This window comes from Erpetoichthys calabaricus, chromosome 12 (genome assembly GCF_900747795.2).
Source record: "Erpetoichthys calabaricus chromosome 12, fErpCal1.3, whole genome shotgun sequence".
NCBI classification, from domain to species: Eukaryota; Metazoa; Chordata; class Cladistia; order Polypteriformes; family Polypteridae; genus Erpetoichthys; species Erpetoichthys calabaricus.
Window position 1 is genome coordinate 122,123,798 of NC_041405.2, and position 21,394 is coordinate 122,145,191.

A 21,394-nucleotide genomic window follows, 5' to 3' on the forward strand; every position below is an offset into this window, starting at 1 on the left:
TGTCACAGACTCTGCATACTCCTCCAGGTTGATGTGCTGATTAACCGTGGGAGCCTCTCTAAACACATTCCAGTCCGTGCATTCAAAACAATCCTGGAGTGCTGAAAGTGCTCCCTGTGGCCAGGTTCGTATCTGGTTTGTAGAGGGTTTGCTTCTAGTTAGCAGTGGTCTGTATGCAGGAATTAGCATAACAGAGAGATGATCCGAGTTTTCAAGGTGGGGATGGGGAGTTGCCTTGAATGCCTGTTTGATGTTTGTGTAAACCCAGTCCAACGTGTTTACTCCCCAGGTTGCAAAGTCAACATGTTGATAAAAATGTGGCAGAACTGTCTATAGATTCGCTTGATTAAAGTCTCCAGCAATTATATAAACGCAGTCCGGGTTTGCAGTTTGCATTGCACTGACAGATTGATGTAGTGTGGATAGAGCTGCCTTTGTGTTTGCACTGGGGGAGATGTACACAGCTGTAATGCTAACAGCTGTAAATTCCCTCAGCAGGTAGAATGGTCGGCATTTCAGTGTCAAAAACTCTATATCCTCAGAACAGTGGCTCGAGACAAGTTCAACATTTGTGCACCAGTTGTTGTTTGTGTATATACATACACCACTTCCCTGAGATTTTCCACTGAGAGCATGAATCCACTATCTGCTCGAAAGTTTGTTAACCCGTCCAGGAAACAGCGGAGTTCAGCCATGTCTCGGTAAAAATGAGTGCACAACAGTCATTCACCTTGCATTTTGTGGTTAAATCCAGTCTTAGGTAGTCCATTTTGTTCTCTAGCGAGCGGACATTAGACAGCAGAATAGATGGAAGCGCTCGTCTGTGTGCATTAGCCTTTAGTCTAGTAGTGATACCTGCCCGAGTGCCTCGCTTGCATGGTCTACCACACCGCTTGCTTCGCTTCCCCTAGCGGCCAGTGATGGTAGGTGCTACCGCTGCTGTGCAGGCCTTTGGGTGTTGCTGCCATAGTATTCCCAGTCCGCATAGAGTTTGGAGATCTAAAGCCAGCAAAGCGCTCGATAACATACTGGATTGATCAGATTCACGAAGTTTGAGTAAAGTGGATCGATTGTAGGTAATTTTCCTGATAGAACATAACAGAGAAGACATTACATTTAACGAAAAATGCACATTTTTAGTGGGAGCCGGATTAGCCACTGCCACAAAGGGCGCTGCCAACGTATCTATACATATTTCATACCTCCTCATATCCAGTTCAGGGCCATAGAAAGCCAGTGCTTGTCTCAGCAGCCTTCAGTCCTAGCCTGCAATACCCTCACACGCTAGCACTCACTCATACCAGGCAAATTTAGCCTAATTGGTATGTCTTTAAAGTAGGAAAATCAGACAAAAACTTGATTCAAATTAGTCATATAAAACACATCTATTTGTAAGCCAAACAGACTGTACTCAATTGCAAATACATTACAGTTAATAACAAAATTATATTCAATAATAGTAACCCAGGTAACAGTACTCTAGTCTGTTACAGGATGCACTCTCTCATACCAGTCATGGTAGCATGCATGTTTTAGACATGAGGATAGAAATCGAAACCTCATGTAAATTTGGCAAAAAAAAAACATGACATAGACAGTTCACGGGCCAGGAACTTAACTCAGGTTACTAGAGCTGTGAGACAGTTTCTAGTTATGCTTATTTATGAAAGGTATTTATTTATTCTTTTTTTTTTTTCTCAGGAATGTTCTAAAGGCTATACAAAACAACCCAAAGGAAAACGTGGACATAATGGCAACAATTTCAAATTGCTCATCCCATGCTACTGTTGAACAGATGAATATATCATTTTCCAACAGTTGTTTTGAAAAGCTGTCCCCTGAAAAATCTTGTCACTCAGTGTTGCTCTACAACTTCCACTCCTTTCTCATTCCTACAATTTATGACACAATTTTTGTTGTTGGCTTTATTGGCAACACCATAATTACAGTTGTTCGCTGCCTTAAAGTCAGCAGAAAAACAGTAGCGATCACCTATATCCTGAATTTAGCAATTGCAGACCTGCTTTTCCTCCTGAGTCTTCCTTTATGGGCTGTTTATTATGTGCAAAACTACAACTGGACGTTTGGGACTTTCCTGTGTAAAATCTGTTGTGCTGTTTTGTCCATTAATTTGTATGCTAGCATATTTTTCATTACTTGCATGAGCGTGGATAGATATCTTGCTATCCCCCACAGTCCCAGAGCAGAAGAAGTTTATGCCAGGATCAGTTTATCACCATGATGGTGTGGAGTTTGGCTTTTTTCTTGACTCTTCCAACAATTTACTTCAGAAACACATACTATCTGGAAGAGTATAAGGTGACCGCATGTATAATGGATTTCCCTCAGGATGACTTCTCTACCTGGTCTGATGCACTGGGACTAATGAAAAATACGCTTGGCTTTCTTGTTCCATTTTCGATCTTCATCAGCTGTTACATTGGCATTGGAAAGTACCTGCTGAAAACGCCGTACCTGGAAATAAACAAGCACAAGATGGACAAGGTCCTGTTGATGGTGCTGGCTGTAGTGCTGGCTCTTTTCATCTGCTGGTTCCCCTTTCACATCCTAACATTTCTTGATGTCTTTACCATGTTAAACCTCATTACAAGTTGCAAGTTAAAGGCTGTCATAGATCAGCATTTCCCAACCTTTAAGTATTTGCGACCCGAGTTTTCATAACAGTTTTAATCGTGCCCCCCTAACGTTTTTTGAAACCCTAATAAAATTTATTCCTATATTTTTTGCTGCTGATACACCGCTACAAGTTTAAAATTTCCCTACAAAAAGCGAAATTACGCCACATATGGCAACATTCGCGCCCCCATTTTTGTTACTTCGCCCCACAGTTTGATAACCGCTGTCATAGATACTGTGAGAAGTTGCCCGGACACAGACAGACGGACACCATTTTAAGGTCCACCACATGTTTATTGTGCACAAACACAGTCCAAATAAAGTGCACAATCCAGTGCCTCAAGCGCCAAATTCCCCCAAAGTCCAGGCCTCTCTCAGTCTCTCTGCCTGCTCTTCAGGCCGCCTCCACTCTCCTGCACACAAACCTTGTCCACTCCTCACCCGACTCCAGTCCTTCTTTGCAGGGAGGCGGCCCCTTTTATAAGTGCCCGTTTGGGCTCCAGGTGATCCCCGACACTCCCTAGACATTCCCCTGTGTGGCGGAAGTGCCGGTTGTGTTCCCGGAAGCCCTCCGGGTGTTCCCAGTCTTCTTCCACCCAGCACTTCTTGGTGTGGCGGAAGTGTTGGGGTTCCGGGTCCTTCAGGCATGGGGGTGCCCCCTGGTGGAGACCACGGGCCCCTACAGGGTTGGGCTTCCAAGCCCTGCACCCGTGGCCCCTAAAGAAACCAGGGAGGTCGCCCTCTCGTGGTCTGGAGGAGGCATGAGCCCTTCCTCCTGTCTTCCTGGGCGTCCCGGCAGGGTGCCAACCCCAGCCGCGTGCCACAATACCTTGATGCCTTTAACACTTTGTGTGACCTTTGCCAATAGCTCTGTTAACCTTTTGCTATACTGCTTTGTGGGCAATGATTTCCAGCAGGAGCTCATCTACCTAGTGAAGAGACGCTCATCAGCATTCCTTAATAAAAGGAACTCTATCCGCACACAGCTGAACTCATTTTCAAGAAAATTAAGTGATGTGTAGGAGTTGGGAGGTTTACCCAAGTCAGGCCATTCCTAAGAGGAATGTATATTTGTGGATCACTTCATGTGTTCTCTCGCTGGTCTTCAAAACTCAGTATCTGACTCTGTTCGATGCCACCAGTTCGTTGAATCCAAAATTTACAAGTTTAAATGATAACCATCATTAAAAGCTCTATTTTTTTAATTCAGTCTTATAATAAGAATAAGTAAAGTAATTTAGGAAAAATATGTTTTTAACTACAGTATTTTGTTACATGGAAAAAGTAGTGTTTTTTTCAAAACAACTTATGTGTATAAATGCAACTTTGGCTTAAGTAATACTTAATTTAAAATTGTTTCGGTCAGATATGGGTGAAGCCAGTTTTGAGGTTGGTGTTTTGACACTTGTTTTCATTTCATCAAATTTTCTAATTAAGGCCCTTTGAAATAGTTTATATTTTCTTTTGTTTGGCACGGGGGTTAGCACCCTTACTTCTTGCTTGCCTCCAAAGACCAGAGTTTTATTCCTGTCCTGGTTACTGTCTGTGTAGAATTTATATGTTCTTTCTGTATACTCTTGGGCTTTATCCATGGGTTTCGGTTTTCCTCTCATATGCAAAAGATATTCTTGTTTGGTTAACGGATAATTCTAGATTAGCTTGGTGTGAGTGGCCATTGATGTATGAGTGAGTGTGCATTGTGATGAAATGGCACCACAGACAGGGTTACTATCAGAATGACATAATACATTTTAATGTTTTGTTCTACTATTTTATTGATTTTTCTAATATTATTAGATACATGCTGGTGACCAGAGTAGAAGAAGGCAATTCATTACAAATTATTTTTTTAAATTGTAGTGTAATATCTTTACATTTTACTTTTATATTCTTTACATTATTTCTTTAAAAAGTAATCACATTGCTAAGTATCTTGTTCTCTAAAACCATGAAAATATGTACCAATTGGAAAATATATAGATGACACCCAAATACATCTCTCTATTATAATAAAAAAATCTTGGGTCGATACATGATCTTCTCGGAAGACACTTTGACGTTCCGCGAGAGGCACCTTAGCGTCCCGTGAGAGACACTTTAACTTCACATGAGACAAAGCAGTGAGACAAAAGGACAGCTGCTGTACAGGCTTTTAAATGATCGACACACAGCGCAACAAGCAGAACACGCACCTCGGCAGCAGCAGCAGCAGAAAGGCTGCAGCTGATCTGTCCTTATATCCTTAGCGTGCGTTCAGCCCCATTCCCCCCCCCCCCACTCCTTCATAATGTGAGCAGCAAAAGCCCCCTAGTTTTTAATATTTTAGTAAGGATGAAAAAAACAACAGTACTGAATGTGAATTAAGAAGTAAAATGTTCATTATCTCTGTGTCATTTCAAACATATAAACCAGCAAGCAGATGCTTCAAGTTCACCGTAAACATTCTTAATAAAAAATGCATCTTAATAATTCCAAATAAATTGGACTTAACCACTCAAGCACTTGCAAACATGGAGTCAGTACATGTTAAACATATTGCTAGTGTATTGTCTAGCACACAAGAGCACTTATTGATCGAATGAGGCCAGCTGCCTCCAGTGTTTTGTGAGTAACACAACAAATACATCCACGTCTGCGCGTCTCTCCTGTTTCTGTGCTCTTTACACTATCAAAAATGGCATGCAACATTCAAAAAGAAAGCATTTACATTTTGTAATTAACTATATTACATTAGCTAACAATTAAAGTAAAGACAGAAATAAATTATTTGTAGACAGACTCTTCTTCAATATTTGTTGGTATGTTAAGGAGCTGTGGTGAAAAAAATTGAAATTCATTGTTGAGATGCAGTGATACATTTTACAACTCATGAGGTTTATAGTGTTAGATTAGATTTTGAAGACTTTGCCTCTATAAATCTAAATTCTTATGAGCTCTTTGAATAAGAGGCTGAACATCACAGGGAACAAAACTATTAACTTAGCTATGATGTATTTAATTGTGAAGTTCCCGGAGACAAACTGCTTTTCACTTCACTCTGTCTTCCTTAATGTAGAATTAAATTTTCCCTTCTTCTTCTATCGGCTGCTCTCGTTAGGGGGTGCCACAGTGGATCATCTTCTTCCATATCTTTCTGTCTTCTGCATCTTGTTCTGTTACACCTATCACCTCGATGTTCTCCCTCACCACATCCATAAACCTTTGCTTAGGCCTTCCTCTTTTCCTCTTGCCTGGCAGCTCTATCTTTGACATCCTTCTCCCAATATACCCAGCATCTCTCCTCTGCACATGTCCAAACCAACGCAATCTCGCCTCTCTGACTTTGTCACTAAACCATCCAACTTGAGCTGACCCTCTAATGTACTCGGTTCTAATCCTGTCCATCCTCGTCATACCCAATGAAATCTTAACATCTTTAACTTTTCTACCTCCAGCTCTGTCTCCTGTTTTATGGTCAGTGCCACCGTCTCCAACCAATATAACAAAGTTGGTCTCACTACCGTCCTGTAGACCTTCCCTTTCACTCTTGCTGATATTCGTCTGTCACAAATCACTCCTGACACTCTTCTCCACCCATTCCATCCTTCCTGCACTCTAATTTTCACCTCTTTTCCACAATCCCCATTACTCTGTACTGTTGATCCCAAGTATTTAAACTCATCCACCTTCGCCAACTGTATTCCCTAAATTCTCACCATTTCACTGACCTCCCTCTCATTCACACATATGAATTCTGTCTTGGTGGTCCTACTGACCTTCATTCCTCTCCTCTCCAGAGCATATCTCCACCTCTCCAGGGTTTCTTCAACCTGCTCCCTACTATCACTACAGATCACAATGTCATCAGCATCATCATAGTCTACGGGGATTCCTGTCAAATCTCGTCTGTTAACCTGTATGTATTTTCAATGTGTTGTAAAACTAAAAAGCTATTATCTTACAAAGTGAATCTCAAAATCTTTATTTCTTATTAAAGACAAAGTTTGACTCAATAAGTTCTCAAAATAAAATGAGCTATTATGTAATATCAAAAAATAATGAACATTTTTTTAGAGCTCTGTCAGAGTAGTAATACTCAACACACTCAGTGCCTCTGTGAAAAGAGTGCATTCATGCAGTGCAGAACAGGTAGAGGATGCAGATTGGTTTCATACTCACCTCCTTAAAGTAAAATTGCAACCCTTCGATACATTTACACATCATTGGTTAGAAACATAAGTGTAACACAAGTTCCTCGTTAAGTCAGTAACTGTAATGTGAGTACAAGAATTTAAACTGCAATGTGTGTCATTACTGAGAAATGTAATCCGATTATATTAATGTGTTACTTTCTACCACGTTACATCCAACTCTGTTGGTGATGGGCATAGTCACATGGCAAAATTATCGAAGCTTCATGCCCTGCAATTACACATTGTTTCATAGGAAGGACCTTGTTGTTTAACTGGAGCAAACTAGTTTCCAAAGCAGTTCCTTGTTGACGTTCTTGATTTTTGATCCTGCCTTTAAGCTCATCCTTTCCTGTTAAATTGCTTTTAGATTTCTTACATTTCTGAATATTAATCCCAGATCTGTCCGGGATCTCCATCTGCCTCATATTGGAGTTAAACTTTGATATATATTTAAGTAAGATATCATAATCATCACAACTTTATGCCTTGCTCCCAGTGATTCCAGGGTAGACTCTGACCCCTTTTCACTTTACAGTATATTCTACTGAGCATGTTTTGAAAACAGATGGACAGATGTAATTACACAAAGGCTTCTGGTTCAACAAAATTCCTAATGGTAGGTGAAAATTGGCCTTCCATGAAAATTCAAGGTTACTGAGATCCAGTAGAGTTTGGGAGGACCTGTTTTAGAGTTGCACAAGCTCTTCATTGTACAGTAATGTTAGCCATTGTCATGCACGTGCGATTAGGAGACAGTCAACAAAACCCACGGCGAGTAGACGGTCGAGAGATGGAGGGTTAGAAAAGGGTACTGACCTTTCTCTTTTTTTTCTCCGCAGAAGCAAGGAAGAAAAATAAACAACGTATCGTGGAGCCAAAATGGCCGAAGAGTATTTTCTGGCTCTCAATAATGATGTCACTTAGCAGTCAGAAACAAGATGTCACTTCCCCCCTTTAATTTCCTGTAGCCATTTCTGTTTCTGTATAAATACACCCCATTTTACTTTATGAGTTTGTCAAATGCTTTCGCTGAACCTGCTTGTTTCAGCAATTATTTTGACCTGTCCGTTGGATATTATACGGGGTGGTTCCCCAAAAAACTTTATCTGATTGGCTGTCATATTTTATTTTTCCACGCCATCTTAAATGACATTCTGTTATTCAAATTCTGAAGTTGGTAATGTGTGTAGAGTTTACATTTCTGCTCATCACACAGTTCAGTTTCTATTTCAAATGTACTGCATTGCATACTGGCATTGTTCAGATTGTTCACATCTATCCAACGGTCCTACTTTTTTGATTATGTGCCAAAGAGGCTTACTTTAAATAATACTGTAATAATTAAAATCATCTGGGGCAGAACATTATTCCTTTTCACAGCCTGAATTACTGTCACTTAACAAGTAAGTGATTTATTTAATGAAATGATATAACTTAATTGTTTAATTTCTTGATTTTCTTTTTTTACAAATGTTTACCCCCAGTTCAATTTCTGACTTCTATTTGGAGCAAGAGTTTGTTTCTAGGGCTAATGGTTGTGTCCTTACAAATCAGAAAACGGGTTCATTTAATTTCTAACCCTTTTGGCTTTGCAGACAGGGCCAAAAGGGCCTCAATCAGCTCCAGAAGTTAATCTCAATAAATACACCTTAAGCCCTAAGCAGAGAATGTAATTGTAAGGTAATTTATAAAGCCCACAAGCGCACAGCACCATTAACACAAGAAGATCTATTCACTTTACTGACAAGTGTCAGGCACACTGTTTTCAGCAAAAAATAACAAACATCTGTATCCATGTTTTTAATGTATTTTTTCATCTTAACTAGTGTGTTTTTTTTTTTGAGAAAGTATCCTAATTTGTTAAAGCAATTCTGGGGTAAAATGTTTAAAGGGATGTTTTTAGAATACTGTTTTGGTATTGTATAAAACCTTTTATTATATAAAAAGAAGTACAAAAATACTCAACATGTAAAAATAAAATTTTCTTCCTATTGCTTGTGTCTGAAAACAATATTATGTTAATAAACACATTATAATATTTTATACAGTTTAATTCCACCATATGGCTTGTTTATTTGTTGCTAATTAAAGAAAGAATACAAAAAGTTTGTGCTCCCAGTGATGGGAAAAATTTAAAGCTACACGTTACAAACCCGATTGCTTTCCATGCAGAAATAGGGGTTGCATTCTATAGGTCAGGCATGTCAAACTCACTACCATTGGTGGGCCACTTCGACTGCCATATGTGCGTCAGCGGGCCGCACTGTAACAAATACTATTATACTATTATCCAAAGTTACTGTAGCTTTCTTTCCAATACTGAAAACTTTAAAAAATTTAATACTTAAAGTTTAAAGTTTAAAGAAAAGCAATTTATTTCCATACAGTCTCTATACAACAATGTAGAATTAGAGTCTTAGCATCTTAGCTAGGCCCTTATTATATTATATTCCTTATATTATATTCATTGCTTATATAGGAGCCTTACAGAGTGAGATTTATTTCATTTGTACCGACACTTGGCATCTCTTGTTAGTAACCAGGTCGTCAATATCAGGCTTGAAATCTTGTGCAGCTGCAACTTTTATGAGGGATGAAAGGTGCTCGACGGTAAGTCTTGAGCGATGTGGGGTTTTGGTAGCTTTCATTAACGAAAACAATTGCTCACAAAGGTAAGTGCTTCCGAACATTGACAGTACTCTCGATGCCAAGTTACGGATGTGCACATAGCCTGGCACACCAACTTCGTTGTATTTTGCCTTCAGAATAGAATCTGACTGCACTTCAGTCAATTCCATTTGGATATTCTCAGGCGCATTCTCAACATTGTAAGAGAACAGCGCAATGCCCTGTTTGTGTGAACTGAAATCACGAAAATGCTCACTGAATTCATTGCTCAGTAATTCAAGTTGGAAAACAAGTCCTTCAAAAATCAAATTTTACTTTACTAAGTTTACTTCAAAGTTTATATTGTAAAATAAGCCGATATGCAAAAAGCCACCTGACCTACAATAATTTTACAAACTCAAAATCACAAAAATATGTTAATAAACAACTCACCAACTTCTCGCGTCCACTTCAGATCTTCAGCTGTAGTCTGCACAACTGTTCGTTACAATACTAGCACAAATTACATGAAACTAGAGCAAAAAAACGTGAAAATATGCGGGCTGTTACTACTCGTGATGGTCAGTTCTGCCCAGTGGCCAGTCTCAGCAGCCCAGTCAGTAGTGTAGCCTTAGCAGGGGCGGCTCTAGGCTCCTAGCGGCCCTGGGCAGAGAAATAATCGGTGGCCCCTTCGCCCGCCAATGTCAATACAGTATCTTATGCACGGCAGATGGCCACATCCGTTGTGGACACTGCATAGCCGCCTCGTGCTCATGACACGCTTCTATATATGCGTGTCCGTAACTTGAAAACCAAGTGGCAGCCCATGATATTCTCATTACGGCAGAACGTTATAATACTACATATAGTTTACTGCTCCGACTCTAGCGACATTTGTGTTTCTTGTTAATTAGTACGCTGTATTTACAATGTTTTTCGGCCACATTGCCGTCAGCTGTGTCGTTATTTTCTCTTTCTGTTTTATATTCAATATATATTGGCATGGCGGCCCCTGGGATTTGGCGGCACTGTGCAGGTGCACAGTTTGCACATGCTTAAGGCCGCCCCTGCTGCCCACTGCTGCAGCCTAGAACTTCAGTTGTGATGCTGCGGCTCATTAACTTTGGTCAAGGCTCATGGCTATACTAGCAGATGACGTTTCTGGTACCGTGATGCCATGGGAAAACACGCTTTTGTCAGAAGGCCAAAGTAAGAAAAGTCAATAAGTAACACCGGAGATGCAGAATGATTCAATCAGAAACGATAGTAATCATTTTGTACAAGTTTAGTGCTAACTAGGATCTGTCATGCGGGCCTCACAGATGTCTGTTGCGGGCCGCATGCGGCCCATTTTCCGCGTGTTTGACATGCCTGCTATAGGTGGCATTAGAGAACAGGTTCTCTATTGTAACCCTCATGTACAAGTCTTACTTTTCCTTTTACCACCCGCACAGTGACAGGACATTTGAGTGCTCGAGAGAAGTAATTGGACTTTGACTGACCTTTAATCTTGGATTAATTTAAGAACAAAGAGCTGTAGAAGGCACAGAAAGCATCACTCAAGAACAAATGTCTCTATCCCACTTTAAAGAAGACAGGAAAAAGGCTCATGTCCACTGGCCTTCAGCTGCCTCTGGGTGTCGTATTAATAAAAATATTCAACAGTTGGCTGTAGTGGCTGGAAGGATGGCAGAGGTGGCAGGTGGTTTATCAGGGTATGGTAGATATTTATCCAACCATCCATCCATTTTCCAACCCGCTGAATCCGAACACAGGGTCACGGGGGTCTGCTGGAGCCAATCCCAGCCAACACAGGGCACAAGGCAGGGAACCAATCCTGGGCAGGGTGCCAACCCACCGCAGGACACACACAAACACACCCACACACCAAGCACACACTAGGGCCAATTTAGAATCGCCAATCCACCTAACCTGCATGTCTTTGGACTGTGGGAGGAAACCGGAGCGCCCGGAGGAACCCCACGCAGACACGGGGAGAACATGCAAACTCCACGCAGGGCGGACCCTGGAAGCGAACCCAGGTCCCCAGATCTCCCAACTGCGAGGCAGCAGCGCTACCCACTGCGCCACCGTGCCGCCCCGGTAGATATTTATAATTTAGGTTATTTTATAGTTTTATCAAATTGTTTAAAAATATCAAATTACAAATGTCAAGAACATTTTGTCTTTCTTGCTTTGGATGTAAAATATCAAGCAAGTAACCTCCTTTGTTTCTTGTTTTTTTGTTTTTTTTTTTAATTTCAAGAATAATATTTAGTGACTGGATTTGGTTCGTTCCTTTTACAAGTGTAGTTCATAGTTAACATTGAGAAATAGATGATATCTTCATCTGTCTACTTTGGGTCTGTCTCTTTGCTTCCTCTTTACTCTGCTTCTTTTTCTGAGCCCAAAGGATATAAACTGTAGTTTTCACTGCTAATAGCTCCCCCCCCCCCCCCCCCCCCCCCCCCCCCCCCCCCCCCCCCCACCCCACTTCATCTGCTAGTCACAATACTTACTGTCTACTCTGTGAAATTGGTTACCAATGGTGCTGTCATCACCCACCTCCCTTCAGGTGGCATTCTAGCACTTCATTATTCCTACATCTTACCCGGCTAGTGGGGCAGTTGACTCAATACTCTTCCATTCTGTGTACAACTCTTGAATCTTGACCTGATTGTTGAGTCCAAGATGAAATTGCTCTGAAATCTCTAACCACCCTTTGTCACCCCCCCACCCGCCCTTTCTTTTCTTCTGTTTGCAAATTCACCTAGTACTGAAAACTATTATCACCTTTTCTCATCTTACCACTTTAGTTCCTTGCAAACATCTTTGTTTCAAAACCACATCTCTGTCCTCTGTCACCATGTAACTCCTTAAATCCCATATTGTTATAAACAGCCCCCCTTGTGGTTTTTCCTCATTTCCTCTCCCTCTATTGAAGCACAATTTAAACATTTTCTCCATGAAGCCTGATTAGTACCTGACTCCATTTAAATATGTGCTGAACCTCCCTAGATCTCTGGTACATTTTCATTCATATGATGGTATTGCTCATCCTATCTCGGCATTCTGGATTTTACAACCCTCTCCACCTCATCTTTTTTTCTTCTAGATATTCTCAATTGCTGTCTCTACCTTTGCCCCAAAGTCTTTATTTTTTGTGTCTCCTCTTACCATTTGAAGTTCATGCTGCTTGCACAGAGTAACTACCAAAGTATTGCTTGTTTCTCAATACAAGCCATCACTACTTTTAGGAAATTAGCTTTCCTCAATTTTAATTTACCTGGACCTTTCTGCAGCATGGATTACACTGAACATCCAGTAATGCCAACAAAAATGAGGCCATAGCAGGTGATGATCCTTTCTTTCTTTCTTTCTTTCTTTCTTTCTTTCTTTCTTTCTTTACCTGCCCACATTAGAGAATGTGACAAGTGGGCATCACCATCACTCCTTTTGGCATAATACGCCAATCAGCTACAATGTTAAACTTACAGTACCTGCCTAATATTTGAGTAGGCACACCTTGTGCCACCAAAACAATGGAGATATGGACTCCACAAGACCTCTGAAAGTGTCCTGTGCCATCTGGCACCAAGATGCTAGCAGAAGATCCTTTAAGTCCTTTCAGTTGAGAGGTGGAATCTTCTTTGATGACAATTGTTTTTTCCAGCAGATCTCTCAGATGCTCAGTCAGACTGAGAACTTGAGAATTTGAAATCCAAGTCAACACCATGAAGTCTTTGTCATGTTCCTCAAATCATTCCTGCTTCCAAAACATCACCTTCAAGAACTGACTGCTGTTCACCTGCTGCCTGTCATATCCCACCCTTGGCAGATGCCATTGTAACAAGATAATCAATGTTATTCACTTCACCTGTCAGTGGTTTTAATGCTGTTACTGATCATCCATATTACTAACCGAGAATGGTAAACCGGAAGGCACGGACCCAGGTACACGGCGATGGACGCAGGAGACATAGTGCGCAGGCGCCTACAGAAGATTCTGCGCTGCACCCCAGAGTCAAACGGAAGAGGCTATGGAGGCCCCACAGTTCCACAAACCGAGAATGGCGCAGGTGTCACCGCCATATTGTGAGTGGCACTACTGCGGAGTGAAGTTAGGAATAATGTGCTGCTTGGGATTGTACAAACCGCTGAACGCTTTACACCAAATTCAAACATAATACAGCTCAACTAACGGAAATAGCAAATAATGCAGGCGCCTACAATGCGCGTCTGAAACTGCGGAAGCAAAGCAGGCACAGGTTCAAAACGACAAACATAGTACGGAAGGCGCGAGAAAGTACGACAGGCCCAGGCACCTACAATGCGCTTCTGAACTAAACGTCCACACTACACAGCATGGTCCGGGTAATGAGAATAAACAAACTCTCTGTATTAAACGTGTCGCATCCTCACACGTCCAAACCATATAGCATATGTGAATCACGTTACAGTGATGCATTATTAACGGTACAACCACAGAAAACGCTTCGTGTTAACAGTAAGTGCAATTATCCATATTACTAACGGTGGACAATGGATAACTAATGGAGTCACGGTGACGGCTCCAAACCGATCCAGCTCAACTAACGGAGCTACAACAGCCAGCCCGCATGAATAAAAACAATAGACATGGGCGCCTACAACGCGCATCTGAAAACACGGAAGCAACACTGTCTCGGCTCCAAAACCAAAAAGCTCCACATGGACAAATACAATGTACGTGGATGCCTACAACGCGCATCAGTAACTGCGGAAGCAAAGCAGGCACGGGTTCAAAATGAAAGGCAACAACTGACGGAGATACACACACGAGCCCGCCTGGATATAATCAATGAACGCAGGCACCTACAGTGCGCGTCTGAAATGCCGCGAGCAAAGCAGGCACATATCGCATACATACATCAATGTATTTAGGGTTAGCCAACACCGGGGGTTGGCGAGCGAAGCGAGCAGGGGGCGGAGCCCCCTAGTTGTATACTAAGGTGAAAGAATGAGGGGTGGTTGCAGTGAATGATGTTACTTTATTTCACATGTTTAGTTATTTCTGTTTATTCTTGTTCCTAGTAATATACTGTACATCTGATCACATAAAAAGAAGAGTGTAATGTCTTGTAATTAGGAAAATACGCCATTTCCTTTCAAGACAATGTGACACTGCACTCATACTGTAAAATATTGATATCCATTTATAACAAATGTGTTACCATGTCTGAGCTGACTGAAATTTATAAAAGTGCATAATACTTGTGAAACATTCCCAAATCAGTCCTAATTATTATACAGTAAATGGTCCGCTATAGTGGTCTGGGACATGGATGAATGGATCAATGCTTTAGAATAACATTTATTATACCCAAGAAGCCAATACAACAATTACGTCAAGACTGTGTAGGAAAGAGCATACCAAAAAATGTAAAGAATTTGTGAATGCAATTGAAATTTTTGAAAGAAACAAAGCAAGTCATCAAATTTATTGGAAATTTAAAATAACATCAAAAAACTCTATTCTTTACAAAAACTGTGCAGAATTCATCACCCCTTTTAAATTAGAACAGGATATGTACAATGAACTGCTTTCAAATTATCTAAGATTACATAGCTCATAAAAATGTGTTTTTAAAATGCGCTACAAAAAGAAAAACTTTGGCAGTCAGATTGCTATTTACATACACATTTAAGAAGAAACTGAAAAAAGTACAAAATGTGAAACTGTTTCCTTTCACTAATAAAGTGCTTCCTTAATGGAGGACATTTAATTGAAATGTTTTTCTTGTTTGTTTTTTTTTTTACAGTACCTTGATAACGTGATACCCTGTCTGCTAGATATTCACATATATTTACGTGCAGAGAACGATTTCAAATTCAGTTTTACAGTATAGACGTTTAAGTTAAATTTCACATCATTTTGCCAATGAACACTGATGTTCACGTGAACCTACCTAATATATGTGTGCTCAGAATATTTACCAAGCTATGACTTTACATTCTTATCTATAAATTCATACCATAGAACTGGTTCATTTTATAAAATGATTAAATCATAGACCCCTCATGATCTCTGGATAAAGGCCAGCCCGTAGTACATATGACAAACTGTGATTAGGCGCTAAGCTACACTATCATCTCCTTGATTTAGTCCCCATTAATATCTTACTGGACTGTGCCCACAAAATGGTTGTGTTGTTCACACAAAACAGTAGGGCAATGGAGCAACATAGTAAGTTATTTACATGCTACTGGAGTGATTCTTTGGTAGGATTATATTCTGATATAATGACAAATGGCCCTCCTCACCCCTGTTAAATGTAAATGACACCAGTGGCGAGCATAAACACTTGTAAACTGCAACTGACCAAACTGGAACTAAAAAAGAAAACGAAAGCCAAATCTTTGCATAGGTGAGAGGTTCCTTTCTTCACATACAAATAATGTCTGATGACCTTTAGATAGTTAGAAGCAATGTCCCGTCAATAAAATAAAATTAAAGTAAACTGCCAGCAGTAAAGATGCCAAAAATGATGTCCTCAATGACATTCAGTAGAAAAACATTTTTATCTGCTCAGAACTTAAGAAACAGACTAGCTTATGAATAAAATCACAAAATGATGCTATTTACAGTAAATCTACTATTAACTGTCTTTAAACTTTACAGTGAAAATGATAAAATTATTATTTCTTCATACTAACAACTTTTGTTGTTAGTCCCTAATATTTTTGATCTTTAGGCTAAGCATATGATTTAAAAGAAATTATGCACAAAACACAGTAATGCTTTGCGCCAATGAATACACGCTGTATATGTGTCACATAGAGATGACATTTTCTTTTTGAGATTGCCCACTGGCTTCAGATCTCACCATATCTGACTCCTTGCTAGTGATGTTTCTACAATAATCTCTTTGGTAGCCTTCTATACACGCATCTAATCACAGTTTGGTGATTAAATCATTAGCATAAACAATCGACAAATCATTTTCGTTTTGCTTGGATTGCTGAATTGTCTGTGGACTCTCTTGATTCTTGTACCTTTCACCACGGTGGCATTCAAGGTAAGGACCCCAGTCAGGTGTAGGAGAACAAATTTGCCTGAAGCGCTGTTTTGGAAAAGAGAAATATCAAACTATTTTATTTTCTTTGCTTTAAAACTTTTTTTTTAAATATTCATAATCTTGCCTGCTTAAAATCCTCAATGAGACTTAATTCTATAGGATAGTCAAAATTACAGGTGTGTCTCCAGCTATCATGCAACATTACCTTCTTTTTCATTGAATATATTAAAATTGTATTACGAAATGTCAAATGTAAGGTACATGGTTTAACCAAACACAAAGACAATTCATTCAAAGCAATACTATTTGATAATGTTGACTCTGCGGTTCACATGTTATAAAGTATTCATTATAAATTATTCACATACTAATAATAGCTGTTAAATTCTTCACTTAATTGGTAATTTAATCTACATATAAGCCCACTAAGATGCAGAAAATATAAACAGCAGACATTCTTTTTAATTTTTGTTTCTAGACTTACTTCCAATATGCCTCCCTTTGCTTTTGCAAAATTGAAACCAGCAAATATGGGAATCCAGATGATGCAGAAGGCTAACATAAACCATCCAAGCACCGTTCCCCATATTGGATAGGGAATAGGTCCATATGAAGGTGCTGAGAATGTTACCAAGGACCACACCAATATGATCTGAAAATGTAAAAAAAATTTGATTTAGTCGTGACTGCTAAAAAGGTTATACACCTTTGAAAACTGTAATTGTTGACATTTTTCTAATTAAATATACACAGTATTTGGAATACCTTTGTAGCCTGAAAGAGGCAGCCGGCATTTTTGCCAGGCCGGGACTCCTCCCGAATGGAAGGACCGGGAGAAGTAGCTTATAAAGGGCACTGCTTCCCCCGAACCATTACGTCACCATAGATTCCCGCAGGGCATGCTGGGAGTTAGAGTTTGCTACAGCCCAGTTGGGTTCGGTGGGATGGGCCAGGGGCTGTGGCAGGGATTGTTGAGCCCTTGTGTATAGGGCTTCCGTGGGTCATAAGGATGCAACACTGGAAGCACTCCCAGGAGCAGCACAAAAGGAGCCACCTCGTTTCAACCGGGGTGTCAGAGTTGGGTGGAAGAGGACGAAGCTTGCGAGATGTGGAATGAGGGCAGAACGAGGAAGAGCAAGAAGAAGAAAGCACTGTGTCATTTGTATTGGTGCTAGGTCTGCTTTGGAACTGTGCTGCGGTGGGGAGCAAGGGAAAAGTGCTTCCCCACTATAATAAACGTATGCTGTGTGGCAAAATGTGTGTCTGCGTCTGTCTGTGTCGGGGCTTGGGCTACTGGAGCGCCCTCTGGCGGCCACAAGCCATTATTATTCATGTTATTATTTTTTATTGCAAAAAAGAGTTAAAATATCATCATTGGAGACCGTGAATCAGAAAATAAGTATGGCATCTATGATCATTTTCTTGTGTTTTGTAAAAATGTTTAGTCAAACTGATGCTTTACTTGTATGTTTCTGTTACCGGATTGCACACAGCACACACTCTTCCTGCTTTATACTTTGTGGTTGGTCCTCGCAAATGACCCGGTATGTGTACTTCTTGTCTTACGCCCTAGTGCTGCTGTAATAATAAAAACGCGGGTATTTTTATTACAAAAAAGGTATTTAGTTTGTGAGGTTAATTTTTACTTTAAAAAGGTAATTTGACAATGCAGTGTTGTTGTTGTGATAGAATATTCCAGCCAGGAGAAGGAACAATGTAATTGCTTGAATATTTGCCACTGGGAATTTATTTTGTGGACGCTTCTACCTGTGGCTGCTGAAAGCATCTGTGACACTAACACTACAAAAAACTACAAAAGACTACAAAAACTATAACAGTAATTTGGGTAAGGGTTTACATGGCCGCTAACTGTGTTATTTGTGGAGGAATCTACCAGGTTTCTCAGAGGCCAATAACCTTACTTCTATAACCAGAATCAAGGTTTACATGGCATTTTAGAAATCAGGTTTCCGTGGATTACCAGGTTATTGAGACGCACGTTGACGCACTGAATATATAGCCTAAGTAACTCGAACACGAAGCAAAATCCGCACCAGGTTACATTTAGGAGAGGCACTGGTTTTCACATCGGACCACATTATATTCGATTCATAGCAGATAAGTCTGCACAAGCAACAGATTACAGCAAACTGAACTTCATTCAGCACAACACAATGCTGCAGGAACCCACTGTAACGAGCCACACAAGGTTGTATCGATCAAACACAAGTAAGATTGCACCAGTACTTTTTGCTGTTTGCTGTTCCAACATTTCATTTGTAATGTTGTAATATTATTCACTTTATTGAATGCGTTCCTAACTGTCACAACCAGTATAAAATACTGTTCTGCATTGCATTTTGAGTTGCCTCTTCAGAGCCGTATTTGTAAAGTGTTGCGCAAAATTCAAATGAGATATTGTGATACTAAAGAGTCTGTTGTGGAAAGAAACTCGGTCTGTTCACTCTAGTATGAATTCTACATGGAGCTCTTTTTATAAAATATCTTGTGATTATTATTTATTATTATATATTTATAAATCCCAACTCAGGTATTGTGATAGTAAAGAGTGGGTTCACTCTAGTATGAATTCTACATGGAGCTCTCTTTATACAATATTTTTATTTTATATAATTTCAGTTACAAAGTTACTGTACTGTATAGAGTTCTACCTTACAAAAATTAAAGACTACTTTAAAAAGAGAAAGGAATCTTAACCTTCAACAGAATGCACAAATTAAATTTGGTATTAAAAGGGAGGTGAAGTACTGTATATCTACAAAGATTTAATTTGGAAATATTCTTTGTGACATTTTTCTGCTGCAACCAATATAAGTCAAATGTTAATGTTTTTGAAGTCAGGAAGAATGAATAAAAATCTCAATTGATTTACGTTTAAGTGGAGCGTGGGAAAATATTTATTTTCAGACAGTAACTTAATTAATTAATGAAAATGCTAGAAGTCTTAGAATACGAAACACTTTACCAAAGCACAGGACACACTTGAAAGGTTTATGTTTGGGGCAAAGTCTAAATGGAGAGGAGGATTGCCTCATTATTTTCTGAGAATGGACACTTTATACAGTACATCACATTCACTGAGAGATGGAATGAGCCTCGTAAAATGTGTTGCTGTACAATCACATCACTTACTAATTCTTAATATTTATGTACAATGGTATTACAACTTACTAATTCTTAAGACTTATGTCTACAAGTATGTTCTCAGTAAGCTCTGCTTGGATTGTATATCTGACGTATTATTTCCCAGGTATGAATTATTCTGTGGTATTTGAAGAGGCTCATTGCTGAACATTTTTGGGGAGGGTTGTGTCGTATACATTGCTAAAGTGAATGCCAGGTTGTGATAAATAAAGCTACAGTCACAACCACTTTAATAAACAACAATTTGCATAACAGTCAGCTTTTATTTTAAAAATTTATTTTAAAATTATTATTATAATTTAAGTAGCAATTTCCCTAATTTCACTAATGATCCTAACAGATGAGTGGAGTTGAGCGCTGAATTTTTACCAATTTGTTTTTTTATGCCTCAATATAGGGGTGGGGTGGGGTGGGGGGCATACAACCCAAAAAAAGACAATATCACATTTCCCTTAAGATGGCATAAAATTCAGGACTGAAAAAATTAACCACAAATGAATACAGCACAAAATACCATATTACAAATAAGAAGCTTTTGCAGTACCAATGTTAGGTAAGAGACTGTGAAGATTTGTTCTGCAGTTTTAACACACATTGTACATTTATAGTGCTAAACTTAAACTTGACCTAAGATAGGTTTGGGTCTCTTCATCTCAGAAAATAACAAACTAAGCTTTCATTTTAACAAGAAATGCATCTCTCTCATACAGTTATTTTCAGCCGAATATGCTTAGAGGTAATCGAATCCTGTTTGGTACTATTTATGTAAAAGACTTGACTTAAATGCCTTTGTGCTTCCATGAAACTATTAATGTCCTTCAACTTCACTTGTAAATTTAAATTGTAAAATTATTTTTACTTTCTCATATACAAAGTATAGGAAAAGTATTGGAATCATCCAAAAATTCCATTTTGAGATTTTGATGAATCTCAATGTTTTAGACCTCCCTGAGACTGAAAATACCATTTTTGAAATTATGTTTGTGTGATTTTCTGTGCGTGTATGTGTGTGTGTATAAACACGATAACTTGAGTACACTTTAACTTTGGTCAACCAAATTTTGCATACAAGTATTAGGTACAAAACGAAGATTTCTATCAACTTTTGGGGTATTTCCACTAACCGGAAGTGGTACTTTACCTTTTACTCATGCAGCTGCAGAGTCCAGTTTATTCAACTTTACTTTTATAATAATTGTTTAATATAAGTATCTATCTATCTATCTATCTATCTATCTATCTATCTATCTATCTATCTATCTATCTATCTATCTATCTATCTATCTATCTATTATTAATTTGATTTGATTTGATTTTGATGTTGATGGTTCCTTAAGTACTTAATATAAAAATATAATCATTGTCTTGCAGTTTACTCCTCAAATGTTCATCCCCATATCTGAGTACATGAGAAAGTTGAGGGGAGACCACTCACGATTTTTCAGTTTGGAGATGGACAGCACCTGTCTGAATGATCCTCACTTTTACATCTCCAATATTATCAATTTTTCAATATTAAAATGAAACTCAAATGCAGTGCTCACCATAAGTAAACAGGGAGAAATGAAAAACCAGCAAGCTCTCCACCACAACCAGAAATAACAGTTTTTCTTGCCAATCATCATTTCAATATCCTCGATGAATCGGTTTCCTCCTGGAGAACAAATGAGCAGAAGCAAAATGAGATAGCGAAACTTTTCACATAACAGTTTTATAAAATTTATGATGTAAAAACCAAAAGGGTTTGATTTGGCC

General features: G+C 39.2%; 2 protein-coding genes across 2 annotated transcripts in view; one reads left to right on the forward strand and one right to left on the reverse strand.

Annotated features, from left to right (window-relative positions):
• The first annotated feature begins 633 nt into the window (after nt 1–633).
• LOC114663138 (type-2 angiotensin II receptor-like) overlaps nt 634–21,394 on the forward strand; it is a 241,545-nt gene continuing 220,784 nt past the window's right edge. Inside the window, 4 exon segments of the mRNA XM_051935403.1 lie at nt 634–701; nt 1,702–2,177; nt 2,180–2,618; nt 3,437–3,669. Of these exon segments, the coding sequence (XP_051791363.1) occupies nt 634–701; nt 1,702–2,177; nt 2,180–2,618; nt 3,437–3,659 (1,206 nt within the window). The 3' untranslated portion in view covers nt 3,660–3,669.
• LOC114662548 (sodium- and chloride-dependent neutral and basic amino acid transporter B(0+)-like) overlaps nt 16,300–21,394 on the reverse strand; it is a 185,803-nt gene continuing 180,708 nt past the window's right edge. Inside the window, exons 12-14 of the mRNA XM_051935437.1 lie at nt 21,184–21,293; nt 16,959–17,126; nt 16,300–16,519 (exon numbers count right to left, since the gene is read on the reverse strand). Of these exons, the coding sequence (XP_051791397.1) occupies nt 16,352–16,519; nt 16,959–17,126; nt 21,184–21,293 (446 nt within the window). The 3' untranslated portion in view covers nt 16,300–16,351. The remainder of the gene's footprint in view (nt 16,520–16,958; nt 17,127–21,183; nt 21,294–21,394) is intronic.